General features: G+C 35.9%; 2 protein-coding genes across 3 annotated transcripts in view; one reads left to right on the top strand and one right to left on the bottom strand.

Moving 5' to 3' along the window:
* LOC137625900 (tubulin glycylase 3A-like) overlaps window positions 1-7,808 on the top strand; it is a 103,543-nt gene extending 95,735 nt beyond the window's left edge. For both annotated transcript variants that reach the window (XM_068356869.1, XM_068356868.1), the window contains exons 8-10: window positions 758-855; window positions 4,633-4,745; window positions 5,397-7,808. In XM_068356869.1, the coding sequence (XP_068212970.1) occupies window positions 758-855; window positions 4,633-4,745; window positions 5,397-5,912 (727 nt within the window). In that variant the 3' untranslated portion in view covers window positions 5,913-7,808. The remainder of the gene's footprint in view (window positions 1-757; window positions 856-4,632; window positions 4,746-5,396) is intronic.
* Window positions 7,809-13,815: 6,007 nt separating this feature from the next.
* Window positions 13,816-17,500, bottom strand: part of LOC137626094 (uncharacterized) — a 37,883-nt gene continuing 34,198 nt past the window's right edge. The window contains exons 2-3 of the mRNA XM_068357176.1: window positions 15,311-16,142; window positions 13,816-14,960 (exon numbers count right to left, since the gene is read on the bottom strand). Coding sequence (XP_068213277.1) covers window positions 14,501-14,960; window positions 15,311-16,142 — 1,292 coding nt within the window. The 3' untranslated portion in view covers window positions 13,816-14,500. The remainder of the gene's footprint in view (window positions 14,961-15,310; window positions 16,143-17,500) is intronic.

Here is a 17,500-nt window from a genome sequence, read left to right as displayed (position 1 = left end):
AAATCGCCCACGTTCATTTTTTTTCTTACATGTTGTTAGAATATCCTCTACTTTAGTTTTCTCTCGTATCCACGTTGCCCCTTTTCTGTCTCATAGTGTTAATCCCATCATTATTCTTTCCATAACTCTTTGAATTGTAACTGGCTTATGATCTTCTAAGGAATTAGTAAGGCTCCAAGTTTCTGATACATAATTTAATACTGGTAGGACCATTTGATTAAATATTTTTCTTTTTAGAGAAAGGGAAATTTTACATTTCATAATCTCCTTTTGTTTACCAAGAGCTCTCCATCCCATACTTATCCTTTTAATTTCGATCTCGTGTCCTGTCTGCTTACAGTCTTTTTTAGTACGTATATTTGTTAACAATCTTTAGAGATTCGTCCATAACTCTTATTTGTTGCCTCTCTGCATTTTTATTGAACATTGTCTTAGTTTTACTCATAATCATTTTCAGTCCTACATTTCTGCTTTTTCTAGTCAAATCTTTTATCACCTTTTCCAATTCCGCCCCCCCCCCCCCACCAATGATTCTCTAAACAGAACTCTGTCGTCTGTAAATCTTGCTTTGTTAAGGTATTCCCTATTACTAGCGAGTCCTACAAATCTTAATCTATATTTTTACTTACTTCTTCTAGGCATGCTGTAAATGGTCTAGGAGACAGTAATGTTATTAACAGCACATTTAATACGCTTAGATATTTAAAGAATAATGTATTATCAAATTATTCATTATCATATTAATCCTCATTCGTAGGCCCTGGCTAATAGAGATCAATTCATCGCCCTGCATGGCCCCAACGACCAGCGTCACCAGGAGAATGTGCGCCCAGTGCCTCCAAGATGTTATTAAAGGTAAATTCTAATTCCTTCGATCTTGTTGATCAATTTCAGCATCTACTGTTCGAGTTAATATGTTCCCTCTAATTCTATTCCTTGCATCATCTTCTCTTCGTTCCACTTCATCCATATCTCTTCTCAGCACATTACGTTATCAAAGGTAAATTCTTCTCTCGACCTTATCAATCAATTTCAGCGTCTACTGTTCGAGTTAATATGTTCCCTCTCCTATTCCTTGCATCATCTTCCCTTCGTTCCACTTCACCCATGTCTCTTCTCAGCACATTAGGTTATCAAAGGTAAATTCTTCTCTCGACCTTATCAATCAATTTCAGCGTCTACTGTTCGAGTTAATATGTTCCCTCTCCTATTCCTTGCATCATCTTCTCTTCGTTCCACTTCATCCATGTCTCTTCTCAGCACATTAGGTTATCAAAGGTAAATTCTTCTCTCGACCTTATCAATCAATTTCAGCGTCTACTGTTCGAGTTAATATGTTCCCTCTCCTATTCCTTGCATCATCTTCCCTTCGTTCCACTTCACCCATGTCTCTTCTCAGCACATTAGGTTATCAAAGGTAAATTCTTCTCTCGACCTTATCAATCAATTTCAGCGTCTACTGTTCGAGTTAATATGTTCCCTCTCCTATTCCTTGCATCATCTTCTCTTCGTTCCACTTCATCCATGTCTCTTCTCAGCACATTAGGTTATCAAAGGTAAATTCTTCTCTCGACCTTATCAATCAATTTCAGCGTCTACTGTTCGAGTTAATATGTTCCCTCTCCTATTCCTTGCATCATCTTCCCTTCGTTCCACTTCACCCATGTCTCTTCTCAGCACATTAGGTTATCAAAGGTAAATTCTTCTCTCGACCTTATCAATCAATTTCAGCGTCTACTGTTCGAGTTAATATGTTCCCTCTCCTATTCCTTGCATCATCTTCTCTTCGTTCCACTTCACCCATGTCTCTTCTCAGCACATTAGGTTATCAAAGGTAAATTCTTCTCTCGACCTTATCAATCAATTTCAGCGTCTACTGTTCGAGTTAATATGTTCCCTCTCCTATTCCTTGCATCATCTTCCCTTCGTTCCACTTCACCCATGTCTCTTCTCAGCACATTAGGTTATCAAAGGTAAATTCTTCTCTCGACCTTATCAATCAATTTCAGTGTCTCCTGTTCGAGTTAATATGTTCCCTCTAATTCTATTCCTTGCATCATCTTCCCTTCGTTCCACTTCACCCATGTCTCTTCTCAGCACATTAGGTTATCAAAGGTAAATTCTTCTCTCGACCTTATCAATCAATTTCAGTGTCTCCTGTTCGAGTTAATATGTTCCCTCTAATTCTATTCCTTGCATCATCTTCCCTTCGTTCCGCTTCACCCATGTCTCTTCTCAGCACATTAGGTTATCAAAGGTAAATTCTTCTCTCGACCTTATCAATCAATTTCAGTGTCTCCTGTTCGAGTTAATATGTTCCCTCTCCTATTCCTTGCATCATCTTCCCTTCGTTCCGCTTCACCCATGTCTCTTCTCAGCACATTAGGTTATCAAAGGTAAATTCTTCTCTCGACCTTATCAATCAATTTCAGCGTCTACTGTTCGAGTTAATATGTTCCCTCTAATTCTATTCCTTGCATCATCTTCCCTTCGTTCCGCTTCACCCATGTCTCTTCTCAGCACATTAGGTTATCAAAGGTAAATTCTTCTCTCGACCTTATCAATCAATTTCAGTGTCTCCTGTTCGAGTTAATATGTTCCCTCTCCTATTCCTTGCATCATCTTCCCTTCGTTCCGCTTCACCCATGTCTCTTCTCAGCACATTAGGTTATCAAAGGTAAATTCTTCTCTCGACCTTATCAATCAATTTCAGCGTCTACTGTTCGAGTTAATATGTTCCCTCTAATTCTATTCCTTGCATCATCTTCTCTTCGTTCCACTTCATCCATATCTCTTCTCAGCGCATTACGTTATCAAAGGTAAATTCTTCTTCTTTCGACCTTATCAGTCAAATTCAGTGCCTCCTGTTCAAGTTAATATGTTCCATCTATTTCTATTCCTTGCATCATATTCCCTCCGTTCCACTTCACCCATGTCCCTCCTCACCAAAGCATGTTATCAAAGGTACATTCTTCTTCTCTCGACCTTATCAATCAATTTCAGTGCCTACTGTTCGAGTTAATATGTTCCTTTTATTTCTATTCCTTGCATCATCTTCCCTCCGTTCCACTTCACCCATGTCCCTCCTCACCAAAGCATGTTATCAAAGGTACATTCTTCTTCTTTCGACCTTATCAATCAAATTCAGTGCCTGCTGTTCGTGTAATATTTTCCATCTATTTCTATTCCTTACATCATCTTCCCTCTGTTCCACTTCACCAATGTCCCTCCTCACCAAAGCATGTTATCAAAGGTACATTCTTCTTCTTACGACCTTACTAATCAATTGCAGGATCGACTATTCGAGTTGTGATTTTCCATCTATTTTTATTCCACGCATCATCTTCTCCCTGTTCCACCTCACACATATCCATCCTCAGCAAATCCTGTTATCATTGGTACACCCGCTCATAAATACATTAACATTCTTAAAGATCACTTTATATAACAGTGAGAGAGGTTAAGAACAATAAGAATATTATAGCTAAGTGTACAATTAACATCCCTAATGTCTAATTTCCCTCTAACATAAGTTTACCTTTAAATGGATGACTGGACATCATTTTTGTTCCACCAAATATTCTACTTAATCTAATTAATAATTTCCATTTACCATCTACCGTCTCTTGAAGCTTCAGTGTCATACACATTATCAAAATATAAATAAAATTTCCAATTTCTCAGACGTGGTTGTCTGAATGTAACTTGAATTACAAATTTTCCAGCCCATTTTCGAGTTGTAGTTGTCTGAATATAACTTGAATTACACATTTACCAACCTATTTTCAAGTTGGGGTTGTCTGAATGTAACTTGAATTACAAATTTTCCAGCCCATTTTCGAGTTGTAGTTGTCTGAATATAACTTGAATTACACATTTACCAACCTATTTTCAAGTTGGGGTTGTCTGAATATAACTTGAATTATACGTTTTCCAACCTATTTTCGAGTTGTGGTTGTCTGAATATAACTTGAATTACATATTTTTCCATCCTATTTTTGAGTTGTGGTTGCTTGAATATAACTTGAATTACATATTTTCCAGCCTATTTTCGAGTTGTGGTTGTCTGAATATAACTTGAATTACATATTTTTCCAGCGTATTTTCGAGGTGTGGTTGTCTGAATATAACTTGAATTACACGTTTTCCAGCCTATTTTCGAGGTGTGGTTGTCTGAATATAACTTGAATTACACGTTTTCCAGCCTATTTTCGAGTTGTGGTTGTCTGAATATAACTTGAATTACATATTTTTCCATCCTATTTTCGAGTTGTGGTTGCTTGAATATAACTTAATTACATATTTTCCAGCCTATTTTCGAGTTGTGGTTGTCTGAATATAACTTGAATTACATATTTTTCCAGCGTATTTTCGAGGTGTGGTTGTCTGAATATAACTTGAATTACACGTTTTCCAGCCTATTTTCGAGGTGTGGTTGTCTGAATATAACTTGAATTACATATTTTTCCAGCCTATTTTCGAGTTGTGGTTGTCTGAATATAACTTGAATTACATATTTTTCCAGCGTATTTTCGAGGTGTGGTTGTCTGAATATAACTTGAATTACATATTTTTCCATTTTATTTTCGAGGTGTGGTTGTCTGAATATAACTTGAATTACCTACTTTACAGTCGTGGTCGACTACAAGCACGTCAAAACGGCCGACACAGGGCTGTTTGAGTTGGCCTACAGAGATAGTGAAAAGTCCATTCCTAACCCGCCCTACCTGGGTGTCAACCTTCAGGTGAGTTTGGTCTGTGGGGATAATTTCAATGATTTGAATGTTTTTGATAACGTTCTATTCTTGTTTATTTTTGTATTTATACATAAATAGTGCGTGTTAGTTATATTGATAAATCTTGGATATCTCTCTGAGTGTAATTCTTAATATTTAGATTATTTATAAATGTATATATATATATATATATATATATATATATATATATATATATATATATATATATATATATATATATATATATATATATATATATATATATGTATATATATGTATATATATGTATATATATATATATATGTATATATGTATATATATACATATAAAAATATATATATACATATATATGTATATATATATATATATATATATATATATATATATATATATATATATATATATGTATGTATATATATGTGTGTGTGTGTATATGTGTGCATGTGTGTATGTGTATGTGCGTGTGTGTGTTTGTGTGTATGACTGGAAATGAGTGCTAGTAGAATAATCTCGGCAAAGTATGATAAAAAAAGATCAATTTATCAAATTTGTTGCATCTCTAGCTTGAGTGAGGCTATTATGCTTCTAATACTCAAATTACATTTTTTTTACCATAACCCTTTTGAAAGAAACTATACATCTCTGTTTTGATTTGTGCAGGTGGTGGGACGACAGATTAAAAAGGGTCCAATCAAAATCGAGAAGCGAAGGCCTAAGAAGGTCAAACCGGCTCCTCGATTGGTGAAGCCACTACCTCTCATCACCTTGTCCCTGGAGGAAGGCACCAGCGGCGTCCCGTCGAGAGATCCACCCTCGAAGGATGCCGCGGATCCTCTGTCAAGGCACTGCTCCATCCTCGACTGCCGCAGGTACAGCAGCAACAGCACGACGAACCCCGTTCCAGTTTCGGCAGCGGCTTCATCCGAGAGCTCCTCTGAATGCAGCCGAGACGCGAGCGATGGGAAAACTCAAGAGAAGCTTGGCTGCCCTGAAAGCAGCTCTCAAGCTGAAGTGAACAAGGGAAGTTCAGTTGGGGTCACTGCCAAAAAGGATGCGGTCGAACTGACCAAGGGGATATCTGAAGATGTCTCGGGTGGGAAGGGGACCAGTCACACGAAAGAAAAAGACAAGGGCATTTCCAGCAAAAATGCTCTTCAGGATTTCAGAGGGTCATGACCCAGGCAAGAGCCTACTAGATGAGAGTAACGTATTAAGTCTTGTGTGTGAGGTTGACGTATTTGCATTTATGAAGCGTTGGTGTCGCAGCTTGTTACTGTTCGTAAATACTGAAGGAATTCTTCTTGAATTCATTTGTAAATGGAAATTTGGTTTCGTAGTGTTCATTTGTATAATGAAAAAAAAAATTCTATAATGATTACAAGTAAGCCTACCAGTAATTCTTCAGTAACAAACTGTGATTCAAAAGTATTGTGATACTCAGTGAGAAATGTTTAAAAGAAAAATAAAAAAGAAAAGGCTTCATTAAATTCATCAGCACTTCGAACTTTTGGCAAATTTATAATAACAAAATAATCTTTTCTCTCGAAATGTCCATAATGAAATAATCTACTGCTTTCAAGTTTTCTCTTTCGGAATTTTTTCCTCCAAATTCAAACCAAAAACTTTTGAAAAAAATGGAGTATAAAAATCATTCAATTTACGAAGAGGTGAATCCATAGGGCTCATGCTATTAGAATTTTCAAAGGAATGTCTATTTTGAGGATTTAACAATTTCCAGATCACACTAATCAATGTTACTAAGCTAAGAAATCTGCGTCTCTCTCGTTCTCATATGCCAAGCGTGACTGCAAAAAAAAAAAAAAAAAAAGCCAAACTAATTATGAATTTGCGAGTCAAAACTTTACCTCTAAATCCTATAGATATTCTGTTCTTACTCTGGGAAAAATAACGAAAAAAATAGATATGATTTAAGAGATACCGGAGGTCAACTTTAGATATTCTATTCTTACTCTGGGAAAAATAACGAAAAAAGTAAATATGATTTAAGAGATACCGGAGGTCAACTTTAGATATTCTATTCTTACTCTGGGAAAAATAACGAAAAAATAAAAATGATTTAAGAGATACCGGAGGTCAACTTTAGATATTCTATTCTTACTCTGGGAAAAATAACGAAAAAAATAGATATGATTTAAGAGATACCGGAAGTCAACTTTTGTATGGGAATTCTCACTAGTCATTTTGTTATAAATATGAATCCCTACATCAAAGATGCCTGACGGATTAGTTCATGCCTGACGTTTGGAGCCTAATTGGAGCCTGGTTGGGGCATAATTTGAACCTGATTGGAGCATAATTTGCACCTAATTTGAACATGATTTGAGCCTAATTGGAACCTGATTGGATCATAATTTGCACCTAACTTGAACATGATTTGAGCCTAATTGGAACCTGATTGGAGCATGATGGAAGCCTAATTGGAGCCCGATTTGAGCCTGATTTGAGCTTGATTTGAGCCTAATTGGAGCCCGATTGGAACCTGGTTGTGGCATAATTTGAAATTGATTGGAGCATAATTTACACCTAATTTGAACATGATTTGAGCCTAATTGGAACCTGATTGGAGTCTAATTGGAGCCCGATTTGAGCCTAATTTGAACCTGATTGGAGCATAATTTGCACCTAATTTGAACATGATTTGAGCCTATCTGGAACCTGATTGTAGCCTAATTGGAGCCCGATTTTAGCCTAATTTGAGCCTGATTGGAGCCTAATTTGAGCCTGGTTGGGGCATAATTTGAACCTGATTGGAGCATAATTTGAGCCTAATTTGTACCTATTTTGAACATAATTTGAGCCTAATTGGAGCCTAATCGGGTTAACCCTTTACTGATAATTAGTCAAGATAATTTGTAAACTATTGTTAGCTGCCCCGTATGTATAGCTATTGTTAAAGGATCTAAAAGAAAGGAAGAAGAGATTCTAGTCTACCGTTGTAAGTAAACCTCCGTGTTGTATAACTCTCCAAGAAAGTGAACTAATCCAAAAGGTAGTTCCCTTTTTTTTTTTTCTATTTGCATTTGTTAATTACACATGTCACTTTTACCATCAGGTCTTGTTTCATTGTTCCTTGTTACTCTGTTTAAGGGCTTCGTATTTGATCCTTCTGACCATGAGCTGAGCAACTGTAGAAATGAAAAAAATTGACGAAAATAAAATTCTAATCATGAACAAGTTAATGAAAATAAAACTAAAAATGTTCCCAGCAGAGCTGAACAACTGTGAAAATGAACAAATTGATGAAAATGAAATTCTAATCATTAACAAGTTAATGAAATTAAAACACTAAAAATCAACAAATTCATAAAAAAATAAAATTCTAAAAAATAACAAATAATGATAATGAAATTCTAAATATGAACAAATTAATGGAAATAAAACTCTAAAATTAACAAATTGATATAAGTAAAACTCTAAGTATGAACAAATCAATGAAAATAAAACTAAAAATGAACAAGTTGATAAAAATAAAATAAAGATAAATAAGTTAATAAAAATAAAAGTAAAAAGAAAGAAATTAATAAAAGATAAAACTAGAAATTAAGAATCATTTCTAAATGGAGGAAAGACATCTCAAATCAAGAGTTGTAAACTTCTATTCACCTTTTACACGAAAAGCTAAAAAAACTAAGAATGACTAAATAATGGAATATGGAAGGAAAACATCAAAATACAAACTGTGCGAAGATTAGAATTTAAGTGTTACAAATAACATTGTCATTTTAAAAATCATAGGATAAGGATACAAAAATGTGCTAGACATGAAGTAGAGAAGCAGCACAGATTATCAGTATATTATCGTGTACGCCAATGAAAAAGTGTATATATATATATATATATATATATATATATATATATATATATATATATATATATATATATATATATATATATATATATATATATATATATATATATATATATATATGTATATATATATATATATATATATATATATATATGTATATATATATATATATATATATATATATATATATATATATATATATATATATATATATATATATATATATATGTATATATATATATATATATATATATATATATATATATATATATATATATATATATATATATATATATATATATATATATATAAGATGTGGAAAAAAGGGAAAATGAAACCAAGGATCGTGAATAAAAAGAAAAATTAAGGAGGTGCCGATGAAAAGGCAAATCCCTCGGCACAACACCTGAACCGGAACGTGATCGTCCACTCGTCCAGTTTTTCTTAAGCGTCTATCAGTTCTTTCGATGCCCTTGTTTTTGTAAGATGTTTTATGCCCAAGTTTCAAATATTCCTATTATAGGGTCATTCCCCTTAATCTTTAATGCAAAGAAGCTACAGATAAGTTGTGTAACCAAAAGTACATCCCCATTGTGTCAAGGGCCCGAACTGTAGTAGTTACAGTATACTGATGGAAAAACATCAGTTCGGAGGTGCCATTAGGACTTTGGTATTTCAAAGAAATGAAATAACACTGTTATTCTACTATTTCTGATGCCAAAGGAACTTTCCTCATAGAAAATAGTTCTCTATATTAACCACTTCTACGACAACAGATCACTTGACGGAATACGGATTCACACACTAACAATACGGTAAGACACAGTTTTAAGTGGTATCCTAATGGATATGTCCCTGCCAGGTGATCTGCTGGACTGGGCTTCGAAATCTGCTCAAGCTCTATAGTTTTTTGTAGAGTCTGCAAACTTAAAATCGTTGTGAGCTAAGTATTGGGGGTTAGAGAGCCCATAGGTCTACCTGCTGAGTCATCAGCGGTTATTGCGTGGCCCTTACTTGAGTGGAGAGGGGCCTTAGGCGCTGATTATATGTTTATATGGTCAGTCTTTAGGGCATTGCCTGCTAGACTGGGAAATTGGCACGTTTCCTTGCCCCTGTCATTTATGAGTTACCTTTAAACATGGTGTCCTATTGTGAGGGGGTTGGGGAACGGTTCGCAAGGGGGTGTAAGACCGTTTCGGTAGGGAAGGACAAGCCGCCCTAGGTTAGGTTACGTGGCGAACCATGCTTTCTATTTTTAGGCCTCTCGTGAATGGCAGAGGCAATAAAGCATACTGCCCTAGAAATTCTCCAAATACTTTACTTATTTTACCGTAAGGGCTGATCTCCCTGTCCAATCACAAGTTCTGTTTGTCGTATAAGCCTACATTCTTGGGTATTTAGAGTATTAGTATATTCCGTGTTAATTGTGAAATCCACATTATCGAAGCATTTAGAAATAAAGAAAGTCTCCAGTTTTTCTTCTTAGAACCCTTGATATCTTCAGTTATATAGTCCTGATCAGTTCCCAAACCCTCTCCATTAAGTATGGACCACGGAAGCCTGGGCAATGGCTGCTGAAGAGTCAACAAGTAGACCTATAGGCTTTCCCAAACCCACAAGCCCTTGCTCATAAGGATAGTGAGGTTGCAGACACTACTAAAATCTAGCGAGCTCGTAACGGAACTCAAACTCTCGTATAACAGATTGTCAGGCAGGGAGGGTACTACAATGTATACCTGGATCTTTTTTTCCTTTGTGATAAATATATACACACACACACACACACACACACACACATATATATATATATATATATATATATATATATATATATATATATATATATATATATATATATATATATATATATTTTTTTTTTTTTTTTTCGGGCTTATGGTCTTGTATTTTCGGGTGACATTGAAAACGTTTTTAAATGAAATTTTTAGGTTTTGTATTATTGGTAAAATGTCCACAATGATTCTGACTGATTTCAGACTCAAATACAGTAAATTTAAACCAAAATACATCTGGAAAACCATATTTCTCTATATTTACGAACGGTGGAGTTACTGTATACATTATCTATTATTATTATTATTATTATTATTATTATTATTATTATTATTATTATTATTATTATTATTAAATGCTAAGCTGCAACCCTAGTTGGAAAAGCAGAATGCTATAAGCCCAGGGGCCCCAATAGGGAAAATGGCCCAGTGAGGAAAGGGAATAAAGAAAAATAAAATATTTTAAGTATGGAAACAACATTAAACAAATATTTCCTATAAAACTATAAGAACTTTAACAAAACGAGAGGAAGAGAAACTAGATAAAAATGTGCCCGAGTGTACCCTCAAGCAAGAGAACTCTAACCCAAGACAGTGGAAGACCATGGTACAGAGGCTATGGCACTACCCAAGAATAGAGAACAATGTTTTGATTTTGGAGTGTCCTTCTCCTAGAAGAGCTGCTTACCATAGCTTAAGAGTCTCTTCTACCCTTACCAAGAGGAAAGTAGCCACTGAACAATTACAGTGCAGTAATTAACCCCTTGGGTGAAGAAGAATTGTTTGGCAATCTCAGTGTTGTCCGGTGTATGAGGACAGAGGAGAATCTGTAAAGAATAGGCCAGACTATTCGGTGTCTGTGTAGGCAAAGGGAAAGAACCGTAACTAGAGAGAAGGGTCCTATGTAGTACTGTCTGGCCAGTCAAAGGACCCTCTAGCGGTAGTATCTCAACCGGCGGTTGGTGCCCAGGCCAACCTACTTCCTAAAGGAATAGTAAACATAAATATCCATTCCGTAACTTGTTAATCAAAAACCTAGAGGAAGCAATTTAATATTTTTTTTTTTTTTAGCTCGACTTAAGACAACCTTCAATTATAGTTTTTTTTTAACTTTCTCAATTTTATATAGCCAACAGCATTAAGAAGAAATAAAAAACTAAATAAATACATAATGATGATTATTTAAGCAATATTAATACAGTGAAACGTAAGAGGAAAATGAAAAAAAATATATATCAAATTATCCAACTCCTTTTTCGTCTTTTGTCCGCGTCATGGATGATGGGATCCACTTCTCATAATATCTTCAGCCACTTTTGAGTCGAGGGTTGAATAAATGGATCCTCTCCTTTTAGAGGTGAAGTGTTATATCTTGATCAATCACTTCTTTTCCTCACTCTTACTTTTGACTCAAATAGTAATAAATAGTGTTAAGATAGTACCGCTAGAGAGTTATGGGGTCCTTTGCTGGCCAGAGAGTACTGAAGTGGATCCTTCTCTCTGGTTACGGTTCTTTTCCTTTGCCTACTCATACACCGAATAGTCTGGCCTATTCTTTACAGATTCTCATCTGTCCTCATACACTTGACAACACTGAGATTACCAAACAATTCTTCTTCACCAAAGGGGTTAACTACTGCACTGTAATTGGTCAGTGGCTACTTTCCTCTTGGTAAGGGTAGAAGAGACTCTTCAGCTATGGTAAGCAGCTCTTCTAGGAGAAGGACACTCCAAAATTAAACCATTGTTCTCTTGTCTTGGGTAGTACCATAGCCTCTGTACCATGGTCTTCCGCTGTCTTGGGTTAGAGTTCTCTTGCTTGAGGGTACATTCGGGCACACTATTCTATCTAATTTCCTTTCCTCTTGTTTTGTTAAATTATTTAAAGTTTATATAAGAAATATTCATTTTAATGTTGTTACTGTTCTTAAAATATTTTATTTTTCCTTGTTTCCTTTCCTCACTGGGCTATTTTCCCGGTTGGGGCCCTGGGCTTATAGCATCCTGCTTTTCCAACTAGGGTTGTAGATGGGCAATTAATAATAATAATGATAAAATGAATATCTCTAAGTACGGAACCACAGAACTGGATGGTAGTCTGAAAATATTACAGTATATGATTATTCCTTTGGATATCTTTTATTTCATTGACGATAGAAGAAAATAATATTGACTGTTCCTTTTTTATATATTTTATTTCATTGAGTATCGGTAGAGAAATCACGATATTCTATTTTAATTATATTTGAAGAAAAGATTATACTGAAATCTTTTCACGTTGTTACGATCATGGACAGTATATATCAGCTTTTCATATCAGATATTTTAGTGGTGTTTCTTTCTCGGATGTGAAAATCTACTTTTCAAAGACCAGTTGTAAATCTAGTTTAGCCTCTACTTGTCTCCTGGTGGATAAATAAAGTAATATGAATTAAATGCCTCTAATTGAAGTGAAATAATAAAATCAATCCTAGGAGGCAAGTCCATGAAAATGAGTTTTGGTTGAATCATTATGATCACACGTTACTTTTCAATTCTGTTCGCCCGCTCTTAGGGCCCGGCCAGACCAAGCGCGGCTAGCGGCGAGGTTAGCGGCAAGAAGTTTTGTGCGCCATAACCTCTTGCCGCTAACCTCGCCGCTTTCCAGCTCGCGCCTCCTATCTGGCCACCTACATAAGATACCTAAGGTTTCAATTTGCTGCCATAACCTCTTGCCGCTAACCTCGCCGCTAGCCGCGCTTGGTCTGGCCGAGCCCTTAGAACCAAGGTCTATAGACCTTGCTTAGAACATTCTGGTCAACACTCTAACATGAGGGAAAACATAAAATCTCCAGACTTCTTAAAAGTATAATCTGCAGTAATCATATTGAATTAAAACCTTCATATTTGTATTTATTGATATTTTCCAATTGGCTTTTGGTTCTTTAGTTAAGTTGTTTATTATATGTAATTAAACCCAATATAACACTAACGATTAACTGTTTATCAGAAATATTTTGAGGACATGCTGTAGACATAGAGTGATATATTGTTATGCAATAACATAAATAGATTTTCTCTACTCATTTAATTTGAAGAATATATTTACGTATGCCGAGGTTACGATATGATAAGAGACGAGTATAAAGATATTTTTTTTTTATTTTCCCAGCAGACTTTATAGCTTTTGTCTATTATCTGTGGAAAGCGTGTTGTGTAATTTACAAAAACATACATACAGTATTTTTATACTCGTTTTTTTACCATTTAAAAGTTTCTCATCATAATAAGAAAATGCAACATTGTACTTATTTGCTCCATATATATTGTATATGATATATATATATATATATATATATATATATATATATATATATATATATATATATATATATACATATATATACATTATATATATATATATATATATATATATATATATATATATATATATATATATATATATATATATATATGTGTGTGTGTGTGTGTGTGTGTGTGTGTGTGTGTGTGTGCACTCATAAATAAGGACACGTATGTAAATGAGTTTCATCTACAAATATGGTGCAATGCTTAATTGGTGTACTGTGTACGTATAAGAAATATAAATGAAATAGAATCAGCATATATGAATAACAACATGATAACGCTAGAATATTCATGACTAGTTTATTCTCGACTTAATACACACAACCATACGCACACACACTAAAAGAAAAAAAAAAAAGTAGATAAGAGACGTAGTTGCCATGAGGAAAGACTCGAGGGTATTTGTGTCATGAAACTGACTAGGTGCCCCTCGAGTGCCTCTTAGTCTTAGGATCCGCCAAGTGACAAGAGTCGAGAGGGACATGTCTGTATCTATCAACCTCAAGAAGAAAAATAAACACACTTCTTCGGATGCTTGATGGCACTATAGTCCATTTCTTTTTTAGAGTCATATTTGCACCGACTCGCAACGGTGCCCTTTTAGCTCGGAAAAGTTTCCTGGTCGCTGATTGGTTAGAATTATCTTGTCCAACCAATCAGCGATCAGGAAACTTTTCCGAGCTAAAAGGGGCAGCCTTGCGAGTCGGTGCAAATATGACTCGCTAAAAGAAATGGACTATTGAATATACAATGAGTCAGCGGTTATTTGAGCTTCATTCGCTCTTTCTATTTACAAACTAAGTCAGATCTGTCATTGGCTCGACGTCGTCGAACAGGTCGATCATTCTTCTCCTGAAGACGCTGTTATTTTGCAGCATTTTGAGGCTCCTCAACCTCTTCCGCTCGATGTAGCCCCCGGCGCACCCGTCCACTCCCGCGTCGAAGTGCTGCACTTCCTCGGGGTCGCAGAGGATGTTCGGCAGGAGCAGGGAACTCATGATTAACCCGAAGAGGATCTTTCGACGGTATTCCTCTAAGAGTTCCTCCGCAGTAAAAGGCATGGGCAGTAGTGCAGCCTCTACGACTGTCTTGAAGGAGTCGTAGTAAGTCGTTAGTAGTTCTTCGAGTCGCTCGTTTCTGTCCGTTTTCTCGAGGCTTGTGAAGAAGAAATAGCTGAGGTCTGTGGCCAGCGAAGACTGCCGGCAAAACTGAAGGTCCAGGAGGACGATGTCTGTTGGTAGGCCTCTGTCGTCGTATCTGTCAATAAGAGAGGGAGGGGGAGGGGATAAGTAAGAGCATGTTGACATAATTAAGACTAATTTGTATTTAATCATGTAAATAATAATGACGTTCTTGAATATTGACGACTAAAAATACGGGTTTGACTGGATATTGTTAATCATTCTTTGATATTTCTCTATAAATCGCTCAATTCATCGTAATGTTCTTACACTATACAAATGAAAAATATTCTAATTTACGTATTATGACTAAAGCATGCAGAATCTGAAGGAAAAAAATCCCACAAAAAATCTAAATTAACTAATTTTTTTAACGTAGAATCCAAAATGAATTCTCCCTATAGCTCTGGTGTTTTACAAACTCACTTGAACAGCAGATTATTAATCCAGCAATCCCCGTGACCAATTACTTTAAACTTAGACGAATCACAAACTAGTTGTTCGGCCAACATGGCTACTCCTGTCGAAGATTTCTCCTTGAACCATTCCGACACCTTATCTCTCCCGACTTCCTTCGCCATCAGCGAAGCAGTGATGAGTCCCCCGGACACGAGGACCTCAAAAGAGGACTTCAACTTCTTTGAGTAAGTGAACCACTCCCAAAGAAGGAACTTGAAATCCTGGCTTAGACTTCTCTTAGGCCTCTTGTTCTGTAGGACGTGCGAAATGGCATGCAATCTGGCAAGTTCAGACAAAACGAGTCTGGTGTGTGGTAAGTCCAGACCCATCTTGCGGTCGTAAAGCTGGAATTTGAGAGCTCTTAGGTCATTCAGAAAGAGCTGGTTCTGGTTTTCCAGCCACCTGGGATGGAGGAAACGAGGCATCTTCAAACACTCGTGCCCGATACTTTCCAGTTCCGAATTGAGAAGCGGCAAGAGTTCGGAGAGAAACTTGCCCTCTTTGTTGAAGACCATGTTGTCGAAATGGCTGACGGACCCATTCTCGGTCGCCTGCTTGATCTTCACGACGTACGTCTCTTCCTTCGGGGCCTCTGAGCCCTGGGCGTACTGGACGATGACGCTGGTGATGACGCTGACGTAGTTGTCGCCTTTGGAAGTGAAGTCTTTGGTGGTCCAGGATACCAGTTTGGCCGTCTGGCCTTTGTCGATTGTCAGGGCCTCTGATATAAACCTGGCAGAGACGGCTGTGTTGGCTATGGGGGTTTCTCCTGGACTGTTGGAGTCTGTGGGCTGAGTCACTGTAGGCAAAACAAATAAATAATTAATAGTGATAGTGAGGAAGGTAGTAATAATGATGATGACGAGTGCACACATACGCACGCACAAACACATTTATATACATATATATAATGAAGGTAAAATGCCACTTTCTCTAAAAAGAAAAGGATTTAATGAGATGGTCCAACCAGTATTAACTTATGCATCAGAATCTTGGAGCCTTACTAAAGCCATAGAACATGAGCTAGTTACAAATCAAAGAGCTATGGAAAAAAAAAATTATGATGCTAAAAACAAGAGACATAAAAATAGCAACGTAGATATAAGGGCAAACTAAAGTAGAGGACATTCCAAGAACAAGTAAGAAAAATAAATGGACGTGGGCAGGAAATATAAGAAAAACGACAGACAATAGATGGACATTAAGAACAACAGAATGGGTCCCTAAATATTGTAAAAGAAACAAGGGAAGTAAGTGAAGACGATAGATTGACGAACTAAGAAAGTTTACGAGTGTGGACTGGCACAGAAAGGCCATAAATAGACGCAATTGGTGGGACATGTCTGAGGCCTTTGTTCTACAGTGGTCTTGTAATGACGGATGATGATGATGATAATGAAGGTGATACACACACACACACACACACACACACACATATATATATATATATATATATATATATATATATATATATATATATATATATATATATATATTCATTACTTTATTTATTATATTTACATATCATCAGACCCAGAAGAAAAGAAAATTATTATCTATGAAAAAACACACTTATGTACAAGAGAGAGAGAGAGAGAGAGAGAGAGAGAGAGAGAGAGAGAGAGAGAGAGAGAGAGAGAGAGAGAGATCTTAAACAAGAAGCTGTACAAATAGAAAAGGAAATGGAGCTGAAATGACCTCAGATTCATAAGCGAGGATGTAGAGTAGAGTCCACCTGAACTTCATTACTCCTATAATAATTCACTGATGATTTTAAATTCACTTACCACTTGTGACAGATGGCAGATGAGGATGATGTACTTCAAGATAATAACCAATGACCACCTCTCTCTCTCTCTCTCTCTCTCTCTCTCTCTCTCATGTCTTTATTATCAAGATTCTTTGATTATCCTTGTGAATACACACACACATATATATATATATATATATACATATATATATATATATATATATACAGGGTATATGTATATATATACATAAAATATATATATATACTATATATATATATATATATATATACATACATATACATACGCACAACTATAAAAGGTTCCTTTCACATAAGAACTTACACACTTATCTTTAGGAAGGTCATCGAGAGAGAGAGAGAGAGAGAGAGAGAGAGAGATGAACTCC

Source organism: Palaemon carinicauda, chromosome 33 (assembly GCF_036898095.1).
Source record: "Palaemon carinicauda isolate YSFRI2023 chromosome 33, ASM3689809v2, whole genome shotgun sequence".
Lineage (NCBI taxonomy): Eukaryota > Metazoa > Arthropoda > Malacostraca > Decapoda > Palaemonidae > Palaemon > Palaemon carinicauda.
Note: the sequence above shows the minus strand (reverse complement) of the source record. Positions and strands in the feature narration are given on the sequence as shown.